Consider the following 25,253-nt stretch of genomic DNA (forward strand, 5'->3'; position numbering starts at 1 on the left):
GTAAGTAAAAGCAAGGAAAATATACAACCTTTTCAAAGAATGTATAAAGGAGAAACCTACAACTGAAAAAAGTAAAATGTATAAGACATTATAAAATTTATTAATTTATCCACAATAACACAAAAGCTAAAAAAGTATCAGAAATACCTTTAATTTTGATATCACACAAAATGAAATTAAGAACAGAAACTAATTGACAGGAAGAATTTCATTAAATAGCATAAACTTCTTACATTTAATCTGACCTCTACAGGTCTGTGCTGTTCTTGGTCCTTAATGACTTAAAGCTTATAATAAAATCACTGGTAAGTCTACCAACTAGGTCAGTTTGTTACAATATTGCTTGTTTTATGTTTTAGTGTTTTGACCACAAGACACGTGGGATCTTAGCTCCCTGACCAGGGATTGAATCTGTACTCCCTGAATTGGAAGGTGAAGCCTTAACTACTGGACCATCAGAGAAATCCTTATTTGTATATATTTAATTACTGCTGCTGCTAAGTTATATCAGTCGTGTCCGACTCTGTGCGACCCCATAGATGGCAGCCAACCAGGCTCCCCCGTCCCTGGGATTCTCCAGGCAAGAACACTGGAGTGGGTTGTCATTTCCTTCTCCAATGCAGGAAAGTGAAACATGAAAGTGAAGCTGTTCAGCCATGTCTGACTCTTCGCAACCCCATGGACTATAGCCTACCAGGCTCCTCCATCCATGGGATTTTCCAGGCAAGAGTACTGGAGTAGGGCCAAATACTTTTTATATATTAATTTCACATGAGGATTTCAGCTTTTATGAATTATTTCTTCAAGTTAAACTATTGTAGGTTTTTTACTGATCTGTCTATATTCCTTGTAAAATAACTACCATTATCTGCAGTTATTATTGGAAACAGTTTCCCTACTTTTTTTTCAATTTATTTATAGTGTTTTAACACTTAGAGTTGTTCTAATATATATTAGTGATTGTCCTCTCCAGTAACTTTTTAATAATCTATCTAGTAAACTTATTCTCAACATAAATTTTAGACTGTATTAAATTCCAAAACTAACCTTGAAATGGTATTTGGAATTTTGTTCAACTATTAGTAATGGGGAAAATTGACAAATTTACAATATTTAGTTTTCCTAGGCAAGAAATTTTTTTTTCAGGTGAATCTCATATATCTCATTACTATTTTTTTCCAGGCATTTTGTATTTGATATTGCTGCTATTGACCATGTAAGGAATCTCTCCTTCATGACATCTTTGGATTAAATAGGAAAGTACTATTTTCTATACATTGACTTTGTTTTTCATCACATGGTTAACTCTGCTAGTTGTAATTTTCCTTAAAAATATTATTCCTTTAATATAACAGAAATATAGATCAATGGAACAAAATAGAAAGCCCAGAGATAAATCCACACACCTATGGAAACCTTATCTTTGACAAAGGAGGCAAAAATATATAATGGAGAAAAGACATTCTCTTTAACAGTGGTGCTGGGAAAACTGGTCAACCACCTGTAAAAGAATAAACTAGAACACTTTCTAACACCATTCACAAAGATAAACTCAAAATGGATTAAAGATCTAAATGTAAGACCAGAAACTATAAAACTCCTAGAGAAAAACATAGGCGAAACACTCTCTGACATAAACCACAGCAAGATCCTCTATGACCCACCTCCCAGTGTAATGGAAATAAAAGCAAAAATAAACAAATGGGATCTAATTAAACTTAAAAGCTTTTGCACAACAAAGGAAACTATAAGCAAGGTGAAAACACAGTCTTTAGAATGGGAGAAAATAATAGGAAATGAAGCAACTGACAAACAACTAATCTCAAAAATATAAAAGCAGCTCATGCAGCTCAATACCAGAAAAATAAACGACCCAATCCAAAAATGGGCCAAAGAACTTAACAGACATTTCTCCAAAGAAGACAGACAGATGGCTAACAAAGATATGAAAAGATGCTCGACTTCACTCATTATCAGAGAAATGCAAATCAAAACCACAATGAGGCACCATCTCATGCCAGTCAGAATGGTTGCTATCAAAAAGTCTACAAACAATAAATGCTGGAAAGGGTGTGGAGAAAACAGTACCCTCTTATAGTGTTGGTGGGAATGCAAACTAGGACAGCCACTATGGAGAACAGTGTAGAGATTCCTTAAAAAACTGGAAGTAGAACTGCCATACGACTCAGCAATCCCACTGCTGGGCATACACACCGAGGAAACCAGAATTGAAAGAGACACGTGTATCCCAATGTTCATCGCAGCACTGTTTATAATAGCCAGGACATGGAAGCAACCTAGATGTCCATCAGCAGACGAATGGATGAGAAAGCTGTGGTACATATACACAATGGACTATTACTCAGCTATTAAAAAGAATGCATTTTAATAAGTTCTAATGAGGAGGATGAAACCGGAGCCTATTATACAGAGTAAAGTAAGTCAGAAAGAAAAATATCAATACAGTATATTAATGCATATATATGGAGTTTAGAAAGATGGTAGTGACAACCCTATATGCAAGACAGCAAAAGAGACACAGATATAAAGAACAGCCTTTTGGACTCTGTGGGAGAAGGCGAGGGTGGGATGATTTGACATGATGGCATTGAAACATGTATATTACCATATGTGAAATAGATGAGCAATCCAAGTTCGATGCCTGAAACAGGGCACTCAAAGCTGATTCACTGGGACAGCCCAGAGGGATGGGATGGGGAGGAAGGTGGGAGGGAGGTTTGGGATGGGGAACATATGTACACCTGTGGCTGATTCATGTCAGTGTATGGCAAAAATCACCATGATATTGTAAAGTAATTAACCTCCAATTAAAATAAATTAATTAATTTAAAAATTATTCATTTAATATAATATGCAGTATTATTTTTAATACTTTCTTCATAAATCCTTTTAGTAAACTACCTATAGTTAGTAGTACATATTCAGAAACCAACTTTATTTTCTCTCCCAATTTCCAACTCATTCTCTAAATTTAGTATTTACCAAACCCTGGATAAAATCTGGAAAGGTCCAACAGCTTTTCCAATCTGTCTTAGGTAATGAAATTTTGTTCCAGTATTAAAATAAGCCATCCAGTCCAAGAAATACATAATTTCCACTCTAGTGTAATACAACAGTAAAATTTAGAACTCCTACACAAGTTCAAGTCCTAGATTTTCTAACTTTAATACCCAAGATAAGCTCTACTTAATTGTAGGGTAGTGTAATGCAGTGTGTATTCTTTCAACATAAAATTATATCTGATACCATTTTAGTACCTATTTCTCTAAATTAGATTAGATTATCTGATTTCCAAAGCTGTATTCCAAGGTACACTAGGATCACTTGATGTGTTAATAGGAATTGGGATTAGTGGAGTAAGAAGGTGAAAGAAACTTTTTCTGGCCACATAAGTTTGGAAATCACTGCTTGCTACATTTCTCCAAAGAGATTCATAATACACATTAATAAATTATTTGTCTTCAACTTGAATGTGAACTGGCCTCATGACTCATTTTGAATAATAAAATGTGATGGAAGAGACACTGTACAAGTTCTAGAGCCAACACCTCAAGAGGCCTTGTTGCTTCTGCTGTTGTCTTTTTAACTAGTGTTTAAAGATCACATGTAGGAAAGAAAGCCTCTCTAGCTTGACAGGTGAAAAAGATGAGGAAGAGATCCAAGACACTCCTTGCAGCCAACAGCCAACCCCAATCAGTCAAATGAGTGAGGCCATCCTAGTCTTTCTAGCCCAGATAACCATCTAACTGAAAACATCCACATAAACGGGCTCCTCCAAGTCCAGCAGAACCACCCAGTCAACCCTCAGAATTGCCATAATAATAATAATAATAATAATAATAAATCATTGATGTTTCAAAACAAGGGCTTGAAAACTATGACCAACGGAGCACATTTAGTCCACCTCTTCCTGTACAGCCCTTGAGCTAAAAATGAATACCTTACGGAACTAGGAAAAGAAGGACAAACTGAGCCCAAAGTTAAAGAAGAAAGAAAACAACAAAGATTAGAACAGAAATAAATGAAGGAGAATAGAAATTAAGGAAATTAATCTCACTTATAATAGAATCAAAAACAACAAAATATTTAGAATAAATTGGCATGAAGAGGAGAAAGATCTCCACTATGAAAATTATAAGGTACTGATGAAAGAAAATAATAAAAACACAAATAAACAAAAAAGTATTTCATGTTCATGGATTAGAAGAATTAATATTGTTAAAATGTCAATACCATCAAAAGCCATCTATAAATTCAATTCAAATTCTATCAACATCCCAATGACATCTTGTTACAGAAGTAGAAAAACACTTCTGAAATTTATATGAAACCACAAAAGACCCTGAGTAGCCAAAGAAATCCTGACAAAGATCAAAACAGGAGGTATCACACTTCTTGATTTCAAGCAATGCTATAAAGCTGTAGTCATCAAAACAATTTGGTACTGGCATTAAAAACAGACAAATAGACCAGTGGAATAGAAAGGAGAGCCCAGAAATACACCTGAGTGTATATGGTCAATTAATACTTCAAAGGTGAGCTAAGAATACTCAATGAAAAAGAGACAGAGTTTTAAATAAATGTAACTGGATATTCACATGTAAAGGAATGAAACTGTGCCTGTATCTTACACCACTCACAAATATTAGTTTAAATGAATTAAAGACTTAAATGTAAGATCTGAAACCATGAAAGTTCAAGATGAAAACACAGAGAAATAAAGCTCCTTGACATTGGTGCTGGCAATGATTTTTTTTGATATGACACCTAAACTACAAGAAACAATATTGAAACAAACAAGTGGGACTGTATCGAACTGCTTCTGCACAATGAAAGAAACCATCAACAAAGTGAAAAGACAACCTGTGGAATGGGAAGAAAAATTTGCAAACTATATACATGAAAATGGGTTAATATTCAAAATATATAAATAATTCATTAAATACCAAAATCCAAATAACCCAATTTAAAAAAATAGGCAAAGAGCCTGAATAGATATGTCTCTAAAGAATTCATACAGATGGCCAAAAGGCGCATGAAAAGATATTTAACATCACTAGTCACCAAGAAAATGCAAATTAAAGCCACAATAAGACATCAAGTTATGCTTGTTAGAATGGCATCATCAAAAAGAAAGAAATGACAAATGCTGTCATACCTGTGAAGAAAAGGGAACTCTTTTGGACTGCTGGTGGGCTTGTAAATTGGTAAGCACTACGGAAAATGCTATGGAGGATCCTCAAAAGGTTAAAAATAGAAATATCACAGTTTAGTTCAGTTCAGTTCATTTCAGTCACTCAGTCATGTCTGACTCTTTGTGACACCATGAATCACAGCACGCCAGGCCTCCCTGTCCATCACAACTCCCGGAGTTCACTCAGACTCACGTCCATCGAGACGGTGATGCCATCCAGCCATCTCATCCTCGGTCGTCCCCTTCTCCTCCTGCCCCTAATCCCTCCCAGCATCAGAGTCTTTTCCAATGAGTCAACTCTTCGCATGAGGTGGCCAAAGTACTGGAGTTTCAGCTTTAGCATCATTCCTTCCAAAGAAATCCCAGGACTGATCTCCTTCAGAATGGACTGGTTGGATCTCCTTGCAGTCCAAGGGACTCTCAAGAGTCTTCTCCAACACCACAGTTCAAAAGCATCAATTCTTCTGCACTCAGCCTTCTTCAAGTCCAACTCTCACATCCATACATGACCACAGGAAAAACCATAGCCTTGACTAGACGGACCTTAGTCGGCAAAGTAATGTGTCTGCTTTTCAATATGCTATCTAGGTTGGTTATAACTTTTCTTCCAAGGAGTAAGCGTCTTTTAATTTCATGGCTGCACTCACCATCTGCAGTGATTTTGGAGCCCCAAAAAGTAAAGTCTGACACTGTTTCCACTGTTTTCCCATCTATTTCCCATGAAGTGATGGGACCAGATGCCATGAACTTCATTTTCTGAATGTTGAGCTTCAAGCCAACTTTTTCACTCTCCTCTTTCACTTTCATCAAGAGGCTTTTCAGTTCCTCTTCATTTTCTGCCATAAGGGTGGTGTCATCTGCATATCTGAGGTGATTGATATTTCTCCCAGCAATCTTGATTCCAGCCTGTGTTTCTTCCAGTCCAGCGTTTCTCATAATGTACTCTGCATATAAGTTAAATAAGCAGGGTGACAATATATAGCCTTGATGTACTCGTTTTCCTATTTGGAACCAGTCTGTTGTTCCATGCCCAGTTCTAACTGTTGCTTCCTGACCTGCATACAGATTTCTCAAGAGGCAGATCAGGTGGTCTGGTATTCCCATCTCCTTCAGAATGTTCCACAGTTTATTGTGATCCACACAGTCAAAGGCTTTGGCATAGTCAAAAAAGTAGAAATGGATGTTTTTCTGGAACTCTCTTGCTTTTTCCATGATCCAGTGGATGTTGGCAATTTGATCTCTAGTTCCTCTGCCTTTTCTAAAACCAGCTTGAACATCAGGAATTTCACAGTTCACGTATTGCTGAAGCCTGGTTTGGAGAATTTTGAGCATTCCTTTACTAGCATGTGAGATGAGTGCCATTGTCCGGTAGTTTGAGCATTCTTTGGCATTGCCTTTCTTTGGGATTGGAATGAAAACTGCCATTTTCCAGTCCTGTGGCCACTGGTGAGTTTTCCAAATTTGTTGGCATATTGAGTGCAGCACTTTCACAGCATCATCTTTCAGGATTTGAAATAGCTCAACTGGAATTCCATCACCTCCACTAGCTTTGTTCATAGTGATGCTTTCTAAGGTCCACTTGAATTCACATTCCAGGATGTCTGGCTCTAGATGAGTGATCACACCATCGTGATTATCCGGGTCATGAAGATCTTTTTTGTACAGTGTATTCTTTTTTGTTCCGTGTATTCTTGCCACCTCTTCTTCTTTTTTTTTTTTTTTTAGTTTTTTATTTTTTAAATTTTAAAATCTTTAATTCTTACATGCGTTCCCAAACATGAACCCCCTCCCACCTCCCTCCCCACAACATCTCTCTGGGTCATCCCCATGCACCAGCCCCAAGCATGCTGCACCCTGTGTCAGACATAGACTGGCGATTCAATACTTACATGATAGTATACATGTTAGAATTCCCATTCTCCCAAATCATCCCACCCTCTCCCTCTTCCTCTGAGTCCAAAAGTCCATTATACACATCTGTGTCTTTTTTCCTGTCTTGCATACAGGGTCGTCATTGCCATCTTCCTAAATTCCATATATGTGGGTTAGTATACTGTATTGGTGTTTTTCTTTCTGGCTTACTTCACTCTGTATAATGGCTCCAGTTTCATCCATCTCATCAGAACTGATTCAAATGAATTCTTTTTAACGGCTGAGTAATACTCCATTGTGTATACTCCACCTCTTCTTAATATCTTCTGCTTCTGTTAGGTCCATACCATTTCTTTGCATGAAATGTTCCCTTGGTATCTCTAATTTTCTTGAAGAGATCTCTAGTCTTTCCCATTCTGTTGTCTTCCTCTATTTCTTTGCATTGATCACTGAAGAAGGCTTTCTTATCTCTTCTTGCTATTCTTTGGAACTCTGCATTCAGATGCTTATATCTTTCCTTTTCTCCTTTGCTTTTTGCTTCTCTTCTTTTCACAGCTATTTGTAAGGCCTCCCCAGACAGCCGTTTTGCTTTTTTGCATTTCATTTCCATGGGGATGGTCTTGATCCCTGTCTCCCATACAATGTCATGAACCTCATTCCATAGTTCATCAGTCACTCTATCTATCAGATCTAGGCCCTTAAATCTATTTCTCACTTCCAGTGTATAATCATAAGGGATTTGATTTAGGTCATATCTAAATGGTCTATCACATAATCCAGCAATTCCATAGCTGGGGATTCATCCAAAGGAAATGCACACACTAACTTGAGAAGATATTACATCCCAATATCTGGGGATTCATCCAAAGGAAATGAACACACCGACTTGAGAAGATATTTATATCCCAATGTGCACAGCAGCATTATCTGCTATAGTCAATGCATGGAAACAAACTGTCCACAAATAGATAAATGGATAAAGAAATTGTGGTAAATACAGACAATGGAATATTATTCAGACATAAAAAGTGAGCAAGTCTTATGCTAAGTGAAATAAGTTGGACAGAGAAAGACAAATACTGTATGATCTCACTTGGATGTAGTACTTAAAAAAAAAAAAAAAAAACTCAGAAAAAGAGACCAGACTTGTGGTAAACAGAAGCAAAGAGTAAAAGGAAGGGAAAGTGGAAGAAGGTATTCAAAAGGTATAAACTTCCAGCTATAAAATAAATAAATACTAGGAATGTAATATGTAACATGTTGACTATAGCTAATGCTGCTATATGATATGGAGGAAAATTGTTGAGAGTAAATTCTTTGTTCTCAATAAAAAATGGATACATTTAAAATGATTGAAGGAAATCAAAAGAATAATATCTCATAATGCATGAAAAATGTATGAAATTCAATTTTCAATGTCCATAGATAAAGTTTTTTTGGAATACAGTCACATTCATTCATTAAAGTATTCTCTATGGTTGCCATCTCACTGCAATAGTGAAGTAACTATGATATAGACTACAAAGTCCACAGAGCCTAAAGTATTTTCTATCTAACTCCATAGAAAAGGTTTTCAGATACATTTTAAAACAGCAAATTTTAGGATGGTTTGCTCTACCATAATAGTTAAATATGATTTTAAAATTTTCATCCCATGTCAAATTTTTTTGCTTACATGCTGTTTTACTTATTGAAATTTGGTAATAATTTTTAGAATATTTCATTATGGTTAGTTTTTGAACTAACTTTCTTGAAGTTTACTATTAATAATGTCTTCTTTGTAACCTAGTCTGTAATCAGTGTTTATAAATGCTGCATAGATAGACACTAAAACAAATATATGCTCTCTGTTAGCAGGTTGTGCAATGTGACCTATGTCTACTATTTCCACCTCATGAAATATACTAAATAAATCTTTTTATTTTTCTATTTTAGAAAAGGTATTTTAAATTATTACAAAATGATTATGTTTCTCACAATTTCTGTTTGTAATAGTTCTAAATGTCTATATTTTAGAACATATTTCTACATTTTAATGTGATTAAAAATAGCTTGGAACCACCAATTACTCTTATTTTCCAAATACAGTATATTATCAGTGACCACCAAAAAGGGCCAATCCCAGAGCCACAAAGATCCAGGCCAGCATTCTGATTTTCCTTTTTTGTTTCCCTTCATTAAATTGAACAGAGTACTGAGACTTAAATAAACTCAGACATTCCAATGTCTGGATTTTTCCTTTTCCAAAGTTAGCAAATGAGAAAAGAAAAACAATTCACAATAGAGGGAAGAAAAATCATTAAGAAAAACGCAAATTTATATAAACTGAAAGATTAAAAGTTTTGTGTGTGTGTGTATGCACGCCTGTGGGGGGGGGGGGGGGTGTAGAATGTTCACTGAGTTTCTTTTCCTAGCCAAGATTATTCTAAACACAAAATTCCTAGTTATAAAAAAAGAGAAACAATTGCCCTGTGAGTACTATGGAAAAGGCATTGATAATCAAGATATTCCAATTTGAGCCTCACCTGTGAGCTGTGTGATATTGGGAAAAACATATTAAACTAGAACTAAGGTAGGTCTAGTCTGGCTTTGGAAGCAGTGAGCAGCTTGCCAAAACTACTGTGAACTGTCCAGGTGAAGACGGCGAGGAACAGCTGGTCACTAGGGAATGTTCCAGGATGCTGGACAGCTGGTGGAAATCAGAGCTCAGCAGGCATGTCAGCTGTCAGCACTGGGAAAGAGGTGGAGTCAGCTCTTCCTAGAAACATCAGTTGGTGTAAGATCAAAGGACCAAGGAAGGCCTATGCTGCAAAGCTCAAGCTATGAAGAGATAAGCATAGGACCCAAGTGGGGGGGGGGGGGGGGCAAAGTTATTACAGAACAGAACTCAGTCTGAGCCAAAGGCAGGCAGGAAATTGGGCAGGGCAGGAATGAGTCTGGGAGTCTGAGTGTCAGGAGACCGAGTCAAACTCCAGATTCTCTATCCAATTCAAAAGTCAAGAGCAAAAGAAGGTCAGCCAACAAAGTCTGGGGAGCTGTGCCTACATCCTTCTAAAAGGAAAGCCTTTCAAGCTTTGTGGAATCTCCCACCAGATTTCAAGGGGTTTCTGGTCATGATGCCATTAAATTCCAAGTTCTTATACATAGGAAGGGGTTAAGTTCTATGATATCCCAAGTTCTATCCAGCTCTCCAAGTGTTTAGGACTCTAACATTCTATAAATCTAAAAATATACATTAAGTTCCAATGGAGAGATGAGGGTATTAAATGTTTTATCCAGGGAAAGAGAGTTTACTGGACACCCTCCCTCCACCATCATCCACCCCACCCCCCGCCCCGCACATACATATAAATATCCCACCCCTACCACCTAATTCTTTCTACTAAAAGGCAGTGTGGAATGGTTTATAGCCCTCCTGGAAAAAAGGAGGAGGAAAGTAGGAGTGGGATGACATTCCATTCCACCCTGACTCACTTAAAGACATCATTTGATTCTCAGTCACAAAGAATTCTCTTAACAGGGTGGAAAGAGCCCTGGTCACAAGGAGCTTGTTTGGAGTTGCAGTGGGTCCTTTTGCATTCTGTAAGCCAAAAGGATGCGTTCCAGGACTGGGTTTCTTTCATTCTTTCTCCCTCCAAGCTGATTTTATAGTAACAACACATAGCCACTTAAATCTATTTCCAAATAACCAACATTCAGAAAATGTACCACATAAAATATAGACATTTTACAAGGGACCATCTATTAGCTGATAATGGCAGAGCTGCCATGGAATGCATAAGAAAACAAATGTGACCCTCAGGAAACGTCAGATCCATTTATCCAAATCAGCCCTCTGTAGTACATGCCAGATAAACCTTCAATGATACAATTTGAAGCTTTATGCAAGGTTTAGGGGGAGGTTGCAATAAACTAAATATGTAGGTTGAGGACATATATAAATCACATAAAATTCAGCCTCATAAGATACTAATAGAAGTCAGGGAGTGGGGAAAAGGCTGGCAGAAGAGATTTTAAAGTGGGATCACATGCGAAAGAGAATATTAGACCAACATAAAAGTTTCCGTGGGAGAAAACAATAAGTTTCTCTATGTTATATTAAAAACATGTAGACATGGGAGAGTCAAAGATTGCCAGGTTTAGAAAGGGGAGGAATTAATCAGGGTTAAAAGAGACTTTCAGAGCCTCCAAGCCCTGGCAAAAGTGTCAGTGAGGAAACTTAATCTCTGAGGTCCCTGACTGCTCTCAGCCTTCATTCTGCTTTTCACCCACCTTAGGCAGCCAGGGCTTTGGTGAATTCTCCACTTTTCCCATATTAAAATCTAGTCTGATGAAAAGGCCTGGGAAATTTTATTAACTCTAAGGAATAAGACTTCATGCTTTAACTCCTCCTGTGCTGTTCCAAGCTTCAGAGTGAACCAAATTTTAAGTCCCTCAAATCTATAATTGTAGAATTTCTGAAACCAGCAAACTATGTATAAGGAACAGTTATATTCCGTGGTTCCTTGTACCTCGCCCAAATCCAGCCTTATTGTCCAGCCTGGCTTCCTGGCTGACCTCAACAGGACACTGCAGCGCAAGTCCATCACCCGGCACGGCTCGCTCTCCTCCTCCCTCGTGTCTAGAGCAGAACCCACAGCCACCATGGATGACACGGCATTGCCCCCGCCACCTCCTGAACTGCTTTCTGAGCAGCAGAAAGCCGCTTACGGAGGCAGTCATATATCAGGCTATGCAACGTTGCAGAGAGGACCGCCTCCCGCTCCCCTCAAGAGAGACCAGAACACCAAGCTCTCAAGAGATTGGTAGCTACTGTAGGATTTTATTTTCATGCAATCTGTAATCAGTTCTACAATCAGCTCACCTGATCATCTGTGAATTCAGGTGTTCAGAGCCTCCCAGTATGTCGTTGTTATTCAGGTAGTGTTCAGCTCTGTGTGTGTACACATGTGCGGGTACACACATAACTATACATATATAGATAGGTAGCGTGTGTATCGGAGAAGGCAATGGCACCCCACTCCAGTACTCTTGCCTGGAAAATCCCACGGACGGAGGAGCCTGGTAGGCTGCAGTCCATGGGGTCACTAAGAGTTGGACACAACTGAGCGACTTCACTTTCACTTTTCACTTTCAGGCACTGGAGAAGGAAATGGCAACCCACTCCAGTATTCTTGCCTGGAGTATCCCAGGGATGGGGGAGCCTGGAAGGCTGCAGTCCATGGGGTCGCGAAGAGTCGGACACGACTGAGTGACTTCACTTTTCACTTTGTAGCTCTTTTAAATTATATCATATAGGCAGACACTGATAAAACCCTTCCTGTTCTTTAAGCAAACCACTGTTCAATGAAGCCTTCCTGTAAAAAGGCAAAACCCACCTAGGAAGGTGATACATGATATCTACCTATTATTTAATAGTAAAAGAGTCCAAATTGTGAAAGGCAGGATAAGGACAGGAAGGTGGGGCCATGGAAGGCAGATAGAAGGATGGACTGAAATGAGGATTTAAGACAAGGGTAGGGGAAAGGGCAAGAGATAAAAATATGCGGTGCTTTTATTTTTTTACTATAAATTTAAATTAAGGATACTTGAGCTTTCCTGGTGGCTCAGACAGTAAAGAATCTGCCTGCAATGCAGTAGACCTGGGTTCGATCCCTGGGTTGGGAAGACCCCCTGGAGAAGGGCATGGCAACTCACTCCAGTATTCTTGCCTGGAGGATTCCCATGGATAGAGGAGCCTGGAGGGCTACAGCCCATGGGGTAGCAAAGAGTCAGACACGACTGAGCAACAAAGCACGAGAACAATAGATGTTATTCAACAGAAGGTAAAGTCAACAGCTTTCAGGAAGCCCAGAGATACCCGTTAAAACTTTGAAAAACTTAACCATAAAAATGACACAGGAAAACTCATGGATACATTTTATTTCAGAGTTCAAAGCCCCTGACTGAAGCTCTTCATAGAGGCTATTAACACCGCATAGCAACTGAGAAACACACTAAAGTGTTTCATTATTTATGAAGGTACAACCACAAATGCATGGAATAATTTAAGTGGAATGTTCACAAGTTCCAAATTCATTGCCTACACTGAAAAACAGTACTTCTTGAAAGGGAATAGTATATGAGCTATTAAGGCCCACTTTAGGTTTGAAAAAAAGAAAAAGAAACTGTCATTAACATCATTGTACAAAATTAAATGTATTCCTGAATCTTGTGAGCTATTTTTAATTTTTTTAAGTTGAACAGAAATAATTTATTTAGCTGCAACAGGGTCATACAGGCCAAGTAGAATGTCATGCTTTATTTCTGCTAAAATTAAATCAAATCAGTACAATAACACTAGTTATATCATACTAATCAGAATCTGATTGGCAGTTAAAAGAAACTTTATTAAATAAAAATTGTGAAAGGTAATTCATATAATAATTACAGTTTGGATGAGAAAAATATCAAAACATGGCATCTATGAATAAAAAAAGATATAGAGGAACTCTGGTGGCAAAAAATTAGGATTTTATGATTCTTAAGGATTGAGATTCTCCTATAATACACTGAACACTGTCATATGCCAAGGGCTGTGCTGGCAGCTTTCATGCCTGTTCTGTTCTTTAATTCTCACCATGATGTCGGTCGGAGAAGGTGATGGCACCCCACTCCAGTACGCTTGCCTGGAAAATCCCATGGATGGAGGAGCCTGATAGGCTGCAGTCCATGGGGTCGCAGAGTCGGACATGACTGAGCGACTTCCCTTTCACTTTTCACTTTCATGCACTGGAGAAGGAAATGGCAACCCACTCCAGTGTTCTTGCCTAGAGAATCCCAGGGATGGGGGAGCCTGGTGAGCTGCCGTCTATGGGATCGCACAGAGTCGGACACGACTAAAGCAACTTAGCAGCAGCAGCATGATGTAGGTATTGTTAGACACACTGTATACAAGAGAACCTGAGGCTCAGAGCAATCAGAGGATTTGCTCAAGTCCACAGAGTTAGTGGAAGACTCTGGTTTTCAGGTCTTTTGATATTCTGTGATCATAACACAGGCCTCCTAGATGTGTTTAGAAAAAGTTGTCATTTCTAGCTACCACTGCTCTCCTCTTTTTACTTTACCTGACATTGGGTCTTTTTCCGTTAGCCGGTTTGCCAAATTTGGATGGCTTTGCCTCCCCCTTATTAATTCATGTGTTCACTAACTCAAAGAACACCTAGTGTCAGGAACCTAAATATGCACTAGAAATAAAATTTTTTAAAATGACATCGTCTCTTATGATGTGTCAATGTAGGTGAATCAATTATAACAGATGTACCATTCTGGTGAGGAATGTTGATAGTGGAGAGGCTGGGGGGAGGCAGGAAACAGGATAGCAGAGGGTATATGGGAACTCTTCGTGCCTCCCTCTCAGTTTTGCTATAACCTAAAGCTGCTCTAATGGAGAAGGCAATGGCACCCCACTCCAGTACTCTTGTCTGGAAAATCCCATGGACGGAGGAACCTGGTAGGCTGCAGTCCATGGGGTCACTAAGAGTTGGACACAACTGAGCGACTTCACTTTCACTTTTCACTTTCAGGCATTGGAGAAGGAAATGGCAACCCACTCCAGTGTTCTTGCCTGGAGAGTCCCAGTGATGGCAGAGCCTCGTGGGCTGCCATCTATGGGGTCGCACAGAGTTGGACACGACTGAAGTGACTTAGCAGCAGCAGCAACAAACCTTTTATAAAAAAATCTTTGAAAATCAAAAGCTAGTCTCTGCCTTAAGAAATTTACTGTCTTGTGAAGGAGGAGGATGAATGACAGCTGAGTGTAATAGATGCTTTCACATAGCAACATAGGAGGAGCCACTTAAAACAGACAAATGACAGAAAAAACTCCCAAAATTTGTGCTCATTTTAAAGAACAAAGGAACTTCATCGTTTTAGTGAAAAGCATTGAGCATATGTGAAGACACAGCAGATTAAAAGACCAGGCTAAATTATAAGATGGTTCTAGGCAAAAGTGGGAGAGGCAATTACATATGTTAAGATAAATAGTTTAAACTATCCTCAAAGCTGTGGGGACTCTATGAAAGATCTAGTCAGGGTAGTGAAATGACCAAATTTGCCTAATGGAGCCAAGATGTCAGGTTTTAAAAGTTAACATTATATTTAGGCATCTTTGAAGTCACAAGCCTTCCATCAACAGCCCCCAAAATGTTCCAGGTCCAACTCTCCAATATTCTGAACAAGTCTATTTGAAAATGACCTGACATCAAATTTAAAGAGATGAAGCTCTTTTATAAGTTCTGGATTCAGTTCAACAAATATTTGTTTAGTACCTCTGTTTAGAAGGCTCTGAAAGAAGGCATTTAATTTCATGATATATTAATATAGAAAAGTCTAAAAATAAGTAGATATTCAATTACTTGACTTAAAACTCAGATCATTCTAAACCAAAAATAATGATTTATTTTACTGAAGGAATTGCCACAGTACTTTAAAAATAAAAGGTAATTTATCTGACACTGTCATTTCATTTATGACAACCTAGGACAACCAACATTTTAGGAGTGCCTTCACCAGGACTGTACTGACATACACTTCCTTAATATGTGTGGCATTTTTCAAAAAGCAATTTAAAAGTTGTTATCAGTTTTTCTCCAAGCTACTTTCTTTTCTTCTCCTATGATTAATTTTTTTCTCTGTATAAAATTATATTCAGTTTGATATTTCCTCTTTTGAACTATTTTTTTTCTTTACCTGCCTATTTCTATTTGTCCCTTAAGACTCATTTCAGGTGACACTGCCTACAGGAAGCCTTCCCTGACTTGCCCAAATTGAGGGAACTGCCCCTTCTCTGAGCTCCTAGCACCCTGCGTGTATGTGCACAGTGCCACTTCACATGCACCACTTAGTTCATTGCTTTATTTGTTTGTTTTCCTACTTAGACCAAGGGCCCACCACTTCTATCATCTCTGCATCTACAGGACAAGGGCATATAGTCAGTGGCCGCTAGAAATGAAGAGAGGAAGGGGGAGGAATAAAGGGAATTGTATTTCTATTTTCCCCTTCATTTCTCCTTTCCTTCATCTTCATGTCTTCCTACTGTTTCTCCCCAGCTACTAATACATCATCTTAATCTTTCTCTTCTTAGCATCAATACACATCGTGATTTTCAGTCTCTCCTGCAAGGTCTGAACTATTGCAAAAATGCTGGTCCTGCATGTGGGTGGGACAGGATGAGGAGTTTGTTGCTCCTTAGCTTTGCAAAGAAGGGGTTTGTTGTAACAGGCCCTGGATGAGTCTCCATTATATCTCTTCTTTTGTGTTTTAGCTGGGGACTGACTTTTAACATGCTTTAGCTTCATCTCATTTTTGGTCTTAGCAGCTGGGTAAACAGACTTTCTGCAACACCCTGGATAAAATGGCAAGCTCAAGGGGAAAGCCTTCCACCTTTAAATTAAAAAAAAAAAAATGTGCTTGGGGCGACAGTTGAGGAATAGTAACACCTGAGAGCACTTGAGGGGGATTGTGTGTGTGCTGGCTGTGGAAAACCCAGCTGATGACAAAAACATGCAGCTGCCTTCCTGAATGGGCCGGACCATGCTCAGAGAGTAGCATCAAACTGAATTTAGCAAGAATAACAGAAAAGTGAGGTAAGTGACTGACATTTTTGGTAGGCACTTTCTAAAGAATTTATGAATTTCAGAGAACTCAAAGAGAATTACCAGGTTCTAAAACATTTAAATAAATGTTTGCCATAGCCAGGAAAGTTACTTTGGGAAATTACTCAGGAAATTAATCGAAACTTGGTAAAAATGCTTTGGATGGAAGATTTTGAAACCCAAGAGGGAAACTTCATGTGTATTTAGGAGAGCAGGTTTTGTAAAAATGCATAAATGCTTCTGTTTCCACTTTCAGATATCAAGTTAGATGAAAGGGGTAAGAAGTTTTTTGTTTTTTCTTTTTTTAATAAACACTGTGAGTCCATCATAGTTGAGTTTTTTTTTTTTAAGTTGCCTAAAGTGCAAATTCACTCTAACAAATCCCTCTACATTATTATATATTTTGAAGATTTTCTAAAACAGAAATATAGGCAGAGAAAAGTGTCTACAAGCATCAAGGGAAAGTTTTATGATGTAATATTTAATAGCAGACAAGAAAAAGCATGGCATATTCACATGGCAATGTAGCTAATGTTACCAAAAAAAACCATGCTCTTCTATAGAAATGATAGGAAAACCACACACACAAAACTTGTAGCATGTGTACTATAACATGCTCAAAGAAAGGACAATAAATAATTAACAATTAATAATTAACAGCCTGTAGTTGTAATACTTCTATGAAGCAAAATTTACAAAATGCTTATAAATATGAACAACTAACTTCTGAGGCATAGCAAAACAAATGGTTTTATGGAAGAGGCCCTACAAGTCTTACAGAAAGTCTGCAAGGTTTATTCTAATGAAAATCCAGGAATATAGGAATTTTTATGTTGGTTTTTTAATGTCATTTTCCTAGGGCTCAAAACAGTCACTGGCATATAGTAGGTAGTCAATAAATGGGCTAAATAGATGAGTAAGAGAATGAACAATGGAGAAGCATGTTCCACTGAAACTCTTGAGTCCCTCAAGTCTCTTCATGTGATGAAGAATGACTCTGAGTTGCTCAAAAACTTTGAACTCTACCAGAGCTGGGAAAATAGGTGAAGGTGGTCAAAAGGTACAAACTTCCAGTTACAAGATAAATAACTCCGAGGATATAATATAGAGTATGGTGACTTTGGGCTTCCCTGGTGGCTCAGCAGTAAAGAATCTGCCGGCAATGCAGGAGACATGGGTTCTATCCCTGGATCAGGAAGATCCCCTGGGGAAGGAAATGGCAACCCACTCCAGTATTCTCGCCAGGGAAATCCCATGGACAGAGAAGCCTGATGGGCTATAGTCCATGGGGCCACAAAGAGTCAGAAGTGACTTAGCTACTAAACAACACTGGTGACTATAGGTAATAATACTGTATCGTATTTGATGGTTGCTAAGAGAGCAGATCTTAAAAGTTCTCATCACAAGGGAAAAAAAAAGATTTGTAATTCTGATATGATAGATGTTGACTAAAACTTATTATGGTCATCATTTCAGAATATATACACATATCAAACCATTATCAGCATGCCTTAAACTAATACAACATTATATATCAATTATATCTCAATAAAATTGGACAGAAAAAAAAGATCTATCATTAGTTTAGACAGAAAATAGAAGTTGTTGATAAGCTAACTCATTTTATGGTCAAATACTTTCCTTTGTTTCTCAAGTTTAAGGAACTCCTTTATCATAAAGTCTATTGGAACTTTTTCAGCATGATGTTCCCGCCACCCGCTGCCCCCACTCTCTCTCTCTCTGAACTCACTTCTCTATATTATTCTTTATACTGAGAAAAGGTGGAAAGGAAAGGTCATGTCAGATTGTGGAAGGCCATAATGTCAGACCAAAACAGCCAGATTTAATCCTCTAATTAATATAGAGCCACTAATATTTTGAATATTATAAAAACATAAAATCATGAAAATGAGATATTTTTAACGTTCACAGAGACTTCTGAAAGCCAGGGCTTCCCTGGTGGCCCAGCTGGTAAAGAATCTGACTGCAACGCAGTAGATTCAAGCCCTGGGCCAGGAAGATCCCGTGGAGGAAAAAATGGCAATCCACTCCAGTATTCTCACCTGGAGAATTCCATGGACAGAGGAGCCTGGCAGGCTATAGTCCATGGAGTTGCAAAGAGTTGGACATGACTGAGCAACTAACACATACTTATAAAAGCCCAGTAATTAATGGTACTAATGAACCCATGGATATTTGTTCAGAAAAACAAATGAAAAAGTTATGAAAGGGACTAATATGCTAATCTTCGCTGGTCATTACTATTTGATCCACCATGGAGAAGACGAGACTTGAGAAGAGACTGAAGAACTGCATCCCACAAAGCACCACCAAAATAGATTCATACAGCAATTAAAGAGAGCAGGGACTCTGGCTCCCAGGCAACCAAGGGCATTGTAGTAGTAGTCTGTGTTTTAACTGCAGGCTGTATGATGATGGGACCTCCTCGATCAAGTTTCCTCTCTTAAGACTACCCTTTAGCCTGTTCTTTACAAGTTTGATTCCTAAAGTCTGAATAAAGACACAAGAACCTATGGGATCTAAAGTGCTGAAATTCCCACTTCTGGGTATATAAGAGTAGAAAGAAGAAGGTGTCAGGTTATTTAATTCACCCCAAAGAGAGAAATTAGAAATTAAACTGTTACAGATGATGTTCAAAGTCTGTACAGAGCAGAATTCTATAACAATTTAGCAAAGAATACAAGTTTTAGGACATAGGAAACCAATAATTTTGTGGTTCTTGAAGTTATAAAAGTGCTGACAATTCAGAAACAAGAGGACACTTGCATCTGTCTAGGTTTTGTATTTTTCTTGGGTCCACTCTTCTCACAGCATGGATATGATTTATTTAGACTATCAAAGAGCTTTTGATAAGGTTCTCACAAGTGTCTATTATTGAAACTTGGTAACCGTTGTGTGAAAGGAAAAAGTCATATTAATGAATTAAAAACTGCATGAGAGGCAAAGAGGCAAAAAGCAGAGCTAAATGGCCGATTCTCATTGAGTGAAAGGTTAATGACTGAGGGCTCTCTGGCTTTGCAGTAGAATCTGAGTTTTATTTAACTAATGACCAAAGAAGGGGAGCCCAATTCTCATTCCCCTCTTCTGTGCATATCAGTTCCACAAACAGAGGCCCCATTGATTGAAGAAGGAGATACAGGCATTGTAGAGAAGTGCTTAAAATCCAGGAAAGACCAAGTAGGTAATGCTGACTCGTGTAGAAATTACCAAATAAGGGAACAGAAATAAATGTAACATTAGAAGTGTTTTGCTAAGAAGTTTTGTTTGTTTGTGTGTTTAATATTTTTTGATGTGGACCATTTTTAAAGTCTTTATTGAATTTGTTACAATATTGCTTCTATTTTATGTTTTAGTTTTTTGATCACAAGGCATTTGGGATCTTAGCTTCCTGAACAGGAATCAAACCTGCACTCCCTGCATTGGAAGGTGAAGTCTTAATCACTGGATTGCCAGGCAAGTCCCCTTGTTTGTCCTTCTTTTTTTTTAAGTAGGTCCTGGTTGATTATTACAAAGTATTGGCTATATTCCCCATATTGTTCAATACATCCATGTAGCCTATCTTGCACTCAATAGGCTATACCTCCTAGTCCCTGACTCCTATACAGCCCCTCCCCCACATCCTCACTGGTAATCATTAGTTTGTTCTATATATCTGTAAGCCTAAGAGGTTTGATATATGCTACATGGAAACACAAGGGCCTTTTTTAAAAGACAAGACATGGTATTTGAACAAAAGTTCTTAGTTTACTGGTGTGATGAAAGCAAACATTCCACACTGAAGAACAGTACATGTGGGTATTTAGATCCACAAAAAACACATTCTATTCCTTTAGACTGAGAAGTTTAGATGTAAACAGAAGTGAAACTGATAGGAAAAAGTATGAATTATTAATTTTTTCTAGGGAAAACTTGAAACACTGGTATAGGTTTTAACAAAAGCATAACCTGACATGAATGAAATAATTTAGAAATCAAATACTCTAACTGATTAGCATTAATCCTTTATGATCCATTATCTCGATCTGCCATTTTTAAAACATCATCATGACAAACTACACAGGAGAGACTCAGAAAAGCCAACAAACTCTTGACTAAACCTCCCTTGTCTCAGTTTCCTTAGCTGTAATGTAAGAATGATAGAACTTCTCTCACAGGATTATTATAAGGGTTAAATTAGCTTATATAGAGAGAGAGTTTCATACAGTAAATGTAAAAAATGATGTTGAATTATTATTGCTCCTATTTATGATCAACTAAAGCCAAACACATACCATAAAGAAGCAACTTAATTCAAGTTATTGTGACTTTCTTATTTATATCATTGTTATGATACAGTACTTTATAAGACATGTAAAATTCTTTCAGACAAAATAAAACATAGCTTTAAAACATATTTCCACTAACCAATTCTGTGAAATGAAAGATACTTTTAAGTTAATCCAAGTAAGCTGAAGAGAACACCGAAAAATACCAGATAAATGCTAATAACATATTAATTCTTAAATGTACAGAGTAGAGCCAAGCTTACCGTGTTGATAATATTTCAATAAGTTCTTTTCTATTCTGTACCCGATGGTGGTTAGTTCTATACTTGGAATCATTGATCAGTTCAGGCAAATTCAAGATCTAAAAGGGAAAAATAATTTTAAAGTGTAAACCCACAAAATTTTTGTGTACCTGCCTCTGGGTACTAGAGTTCAGGGCCTACCACTCCATCCCCAAGACCATTCCTTGCTAGGCTTTATACCTCTTAACATGCATATTTATATAGGGAAGGATTCTAGGATAGGTTATACTAGTGATTGAGTTTGTCACCTTTAAGAAGTTTTTAACTACATTTAAGCAGGTATCTCCATATAGGAACACAGGAAAAGTTCTCAGACCTTCATAATATCTTGTATCTATTTATGAGAAGATAGGAACGGAGTTATTAGATCCTCACAGTAAGTCTTGTCTAGAGGAAACTGGGCTATGGGTACAAAATTGGGTAAAACAGACCTAATTCCAAGAACAAATATCATAAGTGCATGTCTGCACTTACATCAAGCCCATGATCAACATACATCTTGTAGGTACATCCCCTTATTTGTTCCACATGTAAATAAAATAATATTATCTGTCCCAGTAGTCCTATCCAGGATGTTGTACAAGGTGCTAAAATCAAGGGGAGGCAAACACACTGACCTCAAATGCTCACCATTAAAACAATGTCAAATTAAAAGATATTCTTCCTATAGAACTGTCACTATTTTTCTTTAATATGACTCCCTGAAGGAATAACAAATAGAAATGCTTTCATATACTTCCTTTTTTGCTCCTCCTCAATAAAGAGAAAATCTATCTTGTAAGTCCCAGTGGACATCTTGCAATTTTAACAAGATCATAATGAAAGTACCAAGTGGATTTGGAATGGAAAAGAAGTTTTAAAAAGAATGTGTGGAGGCAGTGTTTGGCAGTTGTGTTGGAAAGTCAGAAGGAGCATTTACGGGCTGGGGCAGGCCATGTGGCCTACAGAAAGTTTCACTACCTCTATTAATGTATTTGGTTTAAATATAAACACTTAATGGTTTCATTTGTTTCCCACAGTTTAAATAAAATCAAGCCATTAATCATCTTACAAAGGACAGAGAAGTGAAGAAGATTCCCTGAAGGAAAGAGAACATCTCAACAGTACAATTTCTCTTTCACATGTTCCACTTATTCATTTCCTTGAGGAATAATAAAGACAGCATTACTCTCCTGGATTTTAAAAAGTGACACTACATACAGTGCCCTTTCTAAAAATCTCCCTGTCACCATACCTGATCCCAGAATTGGCCTCAAGGCTTATCCAGGAATTAAGACCCACCCTCTTCTGCTAAGAGTGAATAAGTCATTTCAAGAAAAAGCAAGTGTCTTCACTAGCCCTCATGTTAAATTTATAAATGTGGTCTCACTCAGAATATACTGTAAGTGTCATAAAAAACTATTCAGTGTTTGCCCTCAATGGTAACTGGGATGCATTCATGTATCCTTCTTAATATTTGACTTATTAGACTTCCTTTCTCTTTGATAGTTGATGTTAAATAGTGGGCAAAGTAATGATCCTTCTGTCCCACTTTGCTAGCATTCAGAACTTTCTAGAGAGACTGCTTCAGGTGCTGTAGTCATAACTGTGCTTTAGGAACTTGAAATAGAATGCTGCCTGGGACAAAATGAAACAATGCAAGTGAAAGTACTTGAAACAGTAAGCATTACATAAATGTGAACTACTCCAAGTAGGTACTGTTTCTCCCCAAAGAAATAATAAAACATGTGTTTGTTCAAAAAAGAAGGATGAGGGCTTTTCTGGTGGTCCAGTGGTTAAAGTTCTGTGCTTCCAAGGCAGGGGCTGTGGGTTCAATCCCTGTTTGGGGAACTAACATTCCACACGCCACATGTATGAGCAAAAATAAATTTTTTTAAATAAAATTTTAAAAAAATTTTTGAAAAGAAGGATGGGAAAGGGGCGGGGGGGGGATGCTAGGGTAGGTTATCTACTTAACTTTCGTTTCTCAAAGATATTCCCATCAGATATAGAATTCTGCATTGACAGCTCTTTCCTTTCAGCTCTTTAAACATGCTGTGCAACTTCTCTCTAGGTTCTGACAAGAAATCTTGTCAAGACAAGAAATCTGACAAGAGTTTCTGACAAGAAATCTGCAATCAATCAAGTCACGTTCCCCGAAAGGTAATAGGTCAGTTTCTCCAGGTGCTTTCAAATGTTTCTTCTTTAGTTTTCAGCAGTAATATTTTTATGTGCTTGGGCATGGATTTATGTGGATTTCTCTTGTGGGACTTGCTGAAATTATTAAATCTATAGGTTTCTATCATTCACTAAATTTGGGAAGTTTCCACCAATTGTTTCTTCAACTATTTTTTCAGTATGTTTTTTTTCTTCCCTCCTCCTGGGACTACAATGACATAAATGTTAGACTTTTTTGTTATTGTCCCACAGATCCTGGAAATGTGTTCTTTCTTTTATTTTGGGGAAGGAACTTTTTTCCTCTCTGTTGTTCAGAATGAATAATTTCTATTGGGTTTACCAGGAAGTTTGTTCAGGTTTCAGGTATGGAAAAACCCGAATGAACTTTTTGGTCAACCCAATATTTATTCTTCTTTAAGTCCCTTGACTTTCTCCTCTGTTACCTCCATTGTGCTACTGCGCTCACCTAGTGAGGTATTTGTTCTTGTATTTGGTGATTTTATTTTTCAGTTCTAAAATGTCTACTTGGTTCTTCTTCTTATCTTCTATTTCTGTGCCAGACATTTCTACTTTTCTAAATATTTATTTCAATAGTGTCAGCAATGCTTATTGGAGTATTTTTATAAATGCTGTTTTAAAATTTTCATGACTGCATTCCCACATCTGTGTCATCTTGGAAATGCCATTGTCTTTTCTCATGCAGGTTCTGGTTCTTCATAATCTGAGTAATCTGGAGTTGTATCCTGGATATTTTGAATATTATGTTACAAGCCTCTGGGTCTTATTTAAATCCTAAAGAAAACACTTGTTTTATTGTTTTTAGCAAGAAGTTCTCCTGGTTAGATCTAGACCACAAGTCCTAACTTATCTTCTACTTGCTTTGGTTCTAGTGTTAGTTCAGTTTTCAAAGCCTTTGCAGTGCTTTTGAATCAGTCCCACCTGTGACCCACTAAATGCTCATCCTGCCACCTGAGAAGCTGTCTATTTGTTAACACAGTTCTCAACAACTCTGGTGTCCTGATTAAGATCAGATCAATGCATATACAACTCAGCAGTGAGCACAGGAGTTCACAAACAACTTCACAGATCACTTTCTAAAGCTTTTCCACCTTGGCAACCTCTTTCCAGTTCCTCAGGGCTTCCCTCTGGTTACCCCACTCCTCAGCATAGTTCCAGGGCAGAGGCCAATCAGTGGGAGGACAGAGGAAAAATGCATCAAGGATTCACCCCTGCCTTTTAGAATCACAGCCCAGCAATAAATAGGAAAGGTCCCTTTCCTCAGAGTTCTGGCTCCTGCTCATCTGCTGCTGCCACTATAGGACTGCTTGGAGGCTGGGTTGTGAGGAAATGAGGAAGAGGGAAAAAATGTCTCCCTGACATTAGAGCTCACTTTCATGCTTGTTGCACCAGGAATAAGGGCATCTCCTGGAAGTCAGCTCTGTCCCCCTGTTCCCACATCCAGATTTCAGGCTGTGTTCATGTAAAGGAATAATCAGAGGGGGAAACTGGTAAACCTACTGCCAGTTTAGAGCTATTTCAAAATTCTGGTATTCTTTACTAATTTTCCTGCTACTGATTACTTTTCAAAGTCCTCGTATAGATGTTCCATGCATTCTGTACAGGTTTTATCACTGTGTCAAGTGAATGAGACAGGGAGACATGTGCTAACTCCATTTTACCCACAACCAGAATCTGCATACTAATTAAGTCATACTAGAAAGGTCATTTATTAAGTTCATACTTTGAGCAAGGGACTGTACTGTCTTACCTAATCTCTTCTAGAACC

The 25,253-nt window shown here is 37.9% G+C and overlaps 1 protein-coding gene and 1 long non-coding RNA gene across 3 annotated transcripts in view; one reads left to right on the forward strand and one right to left on the reverse strand.

Moving 5' to 3' along the window:
* SUGCT (succinyl-CoA:glutarate-CoA transferase) overlaps positions 1 to 25,253 on the reverse strand; it is a 762,875-nt gene that overhangs the window by 454,559 nt on the left and 283,063 nt on the right. For both annotated transcript variants that reach the window (XM_042249226.1, XM_004008000.5), the window contains one exon: positions 21,272 to 21,369. In XM_042249226.1, the coding sequence (XP_042105160.1) occupies positions 21,272 to 21,369 (98 nt within the window). The remainder of the gene's footprint in view (positions 1 to 21,271; positions 21,370 to 25,253) is intronic.
* The window catches only part of LOC132659700 (uncharacterized), a 40,361-nt gene continuing 31,341 nt past the window's right edge, over positions 16,234 to 25,253 (forward strand). Inside the window, exons 1-2 of the long non-coding RNA XR_009600427.1 lie at positions 16,234 to 16,713; positions 20,097 to 23,452. This is a non-coding gene — a long non-coding RNA (uncharacterized LOC132659700). The remainder of the gene's footprint in view (positions 16,714 to 20,096; positions 23,453 to 25,253) is intronic.

The sequence above is a fragment of the Ovis aries genome, chromosome 4 (assembly GCF_016772045.2).
Source record: "Ovis aries strain OAR_USU_Benz2616 breed Rambouillet chromosome 4, ARS-UI_Ramb_v3.0, whole genome shotgun sequence".
NCBI classification, from domain to species: Eukaryota; Metazoa; Chordata; class Mammalia; order Artiodactyla; family Bovidae; genus Ovis; species Ovis aries.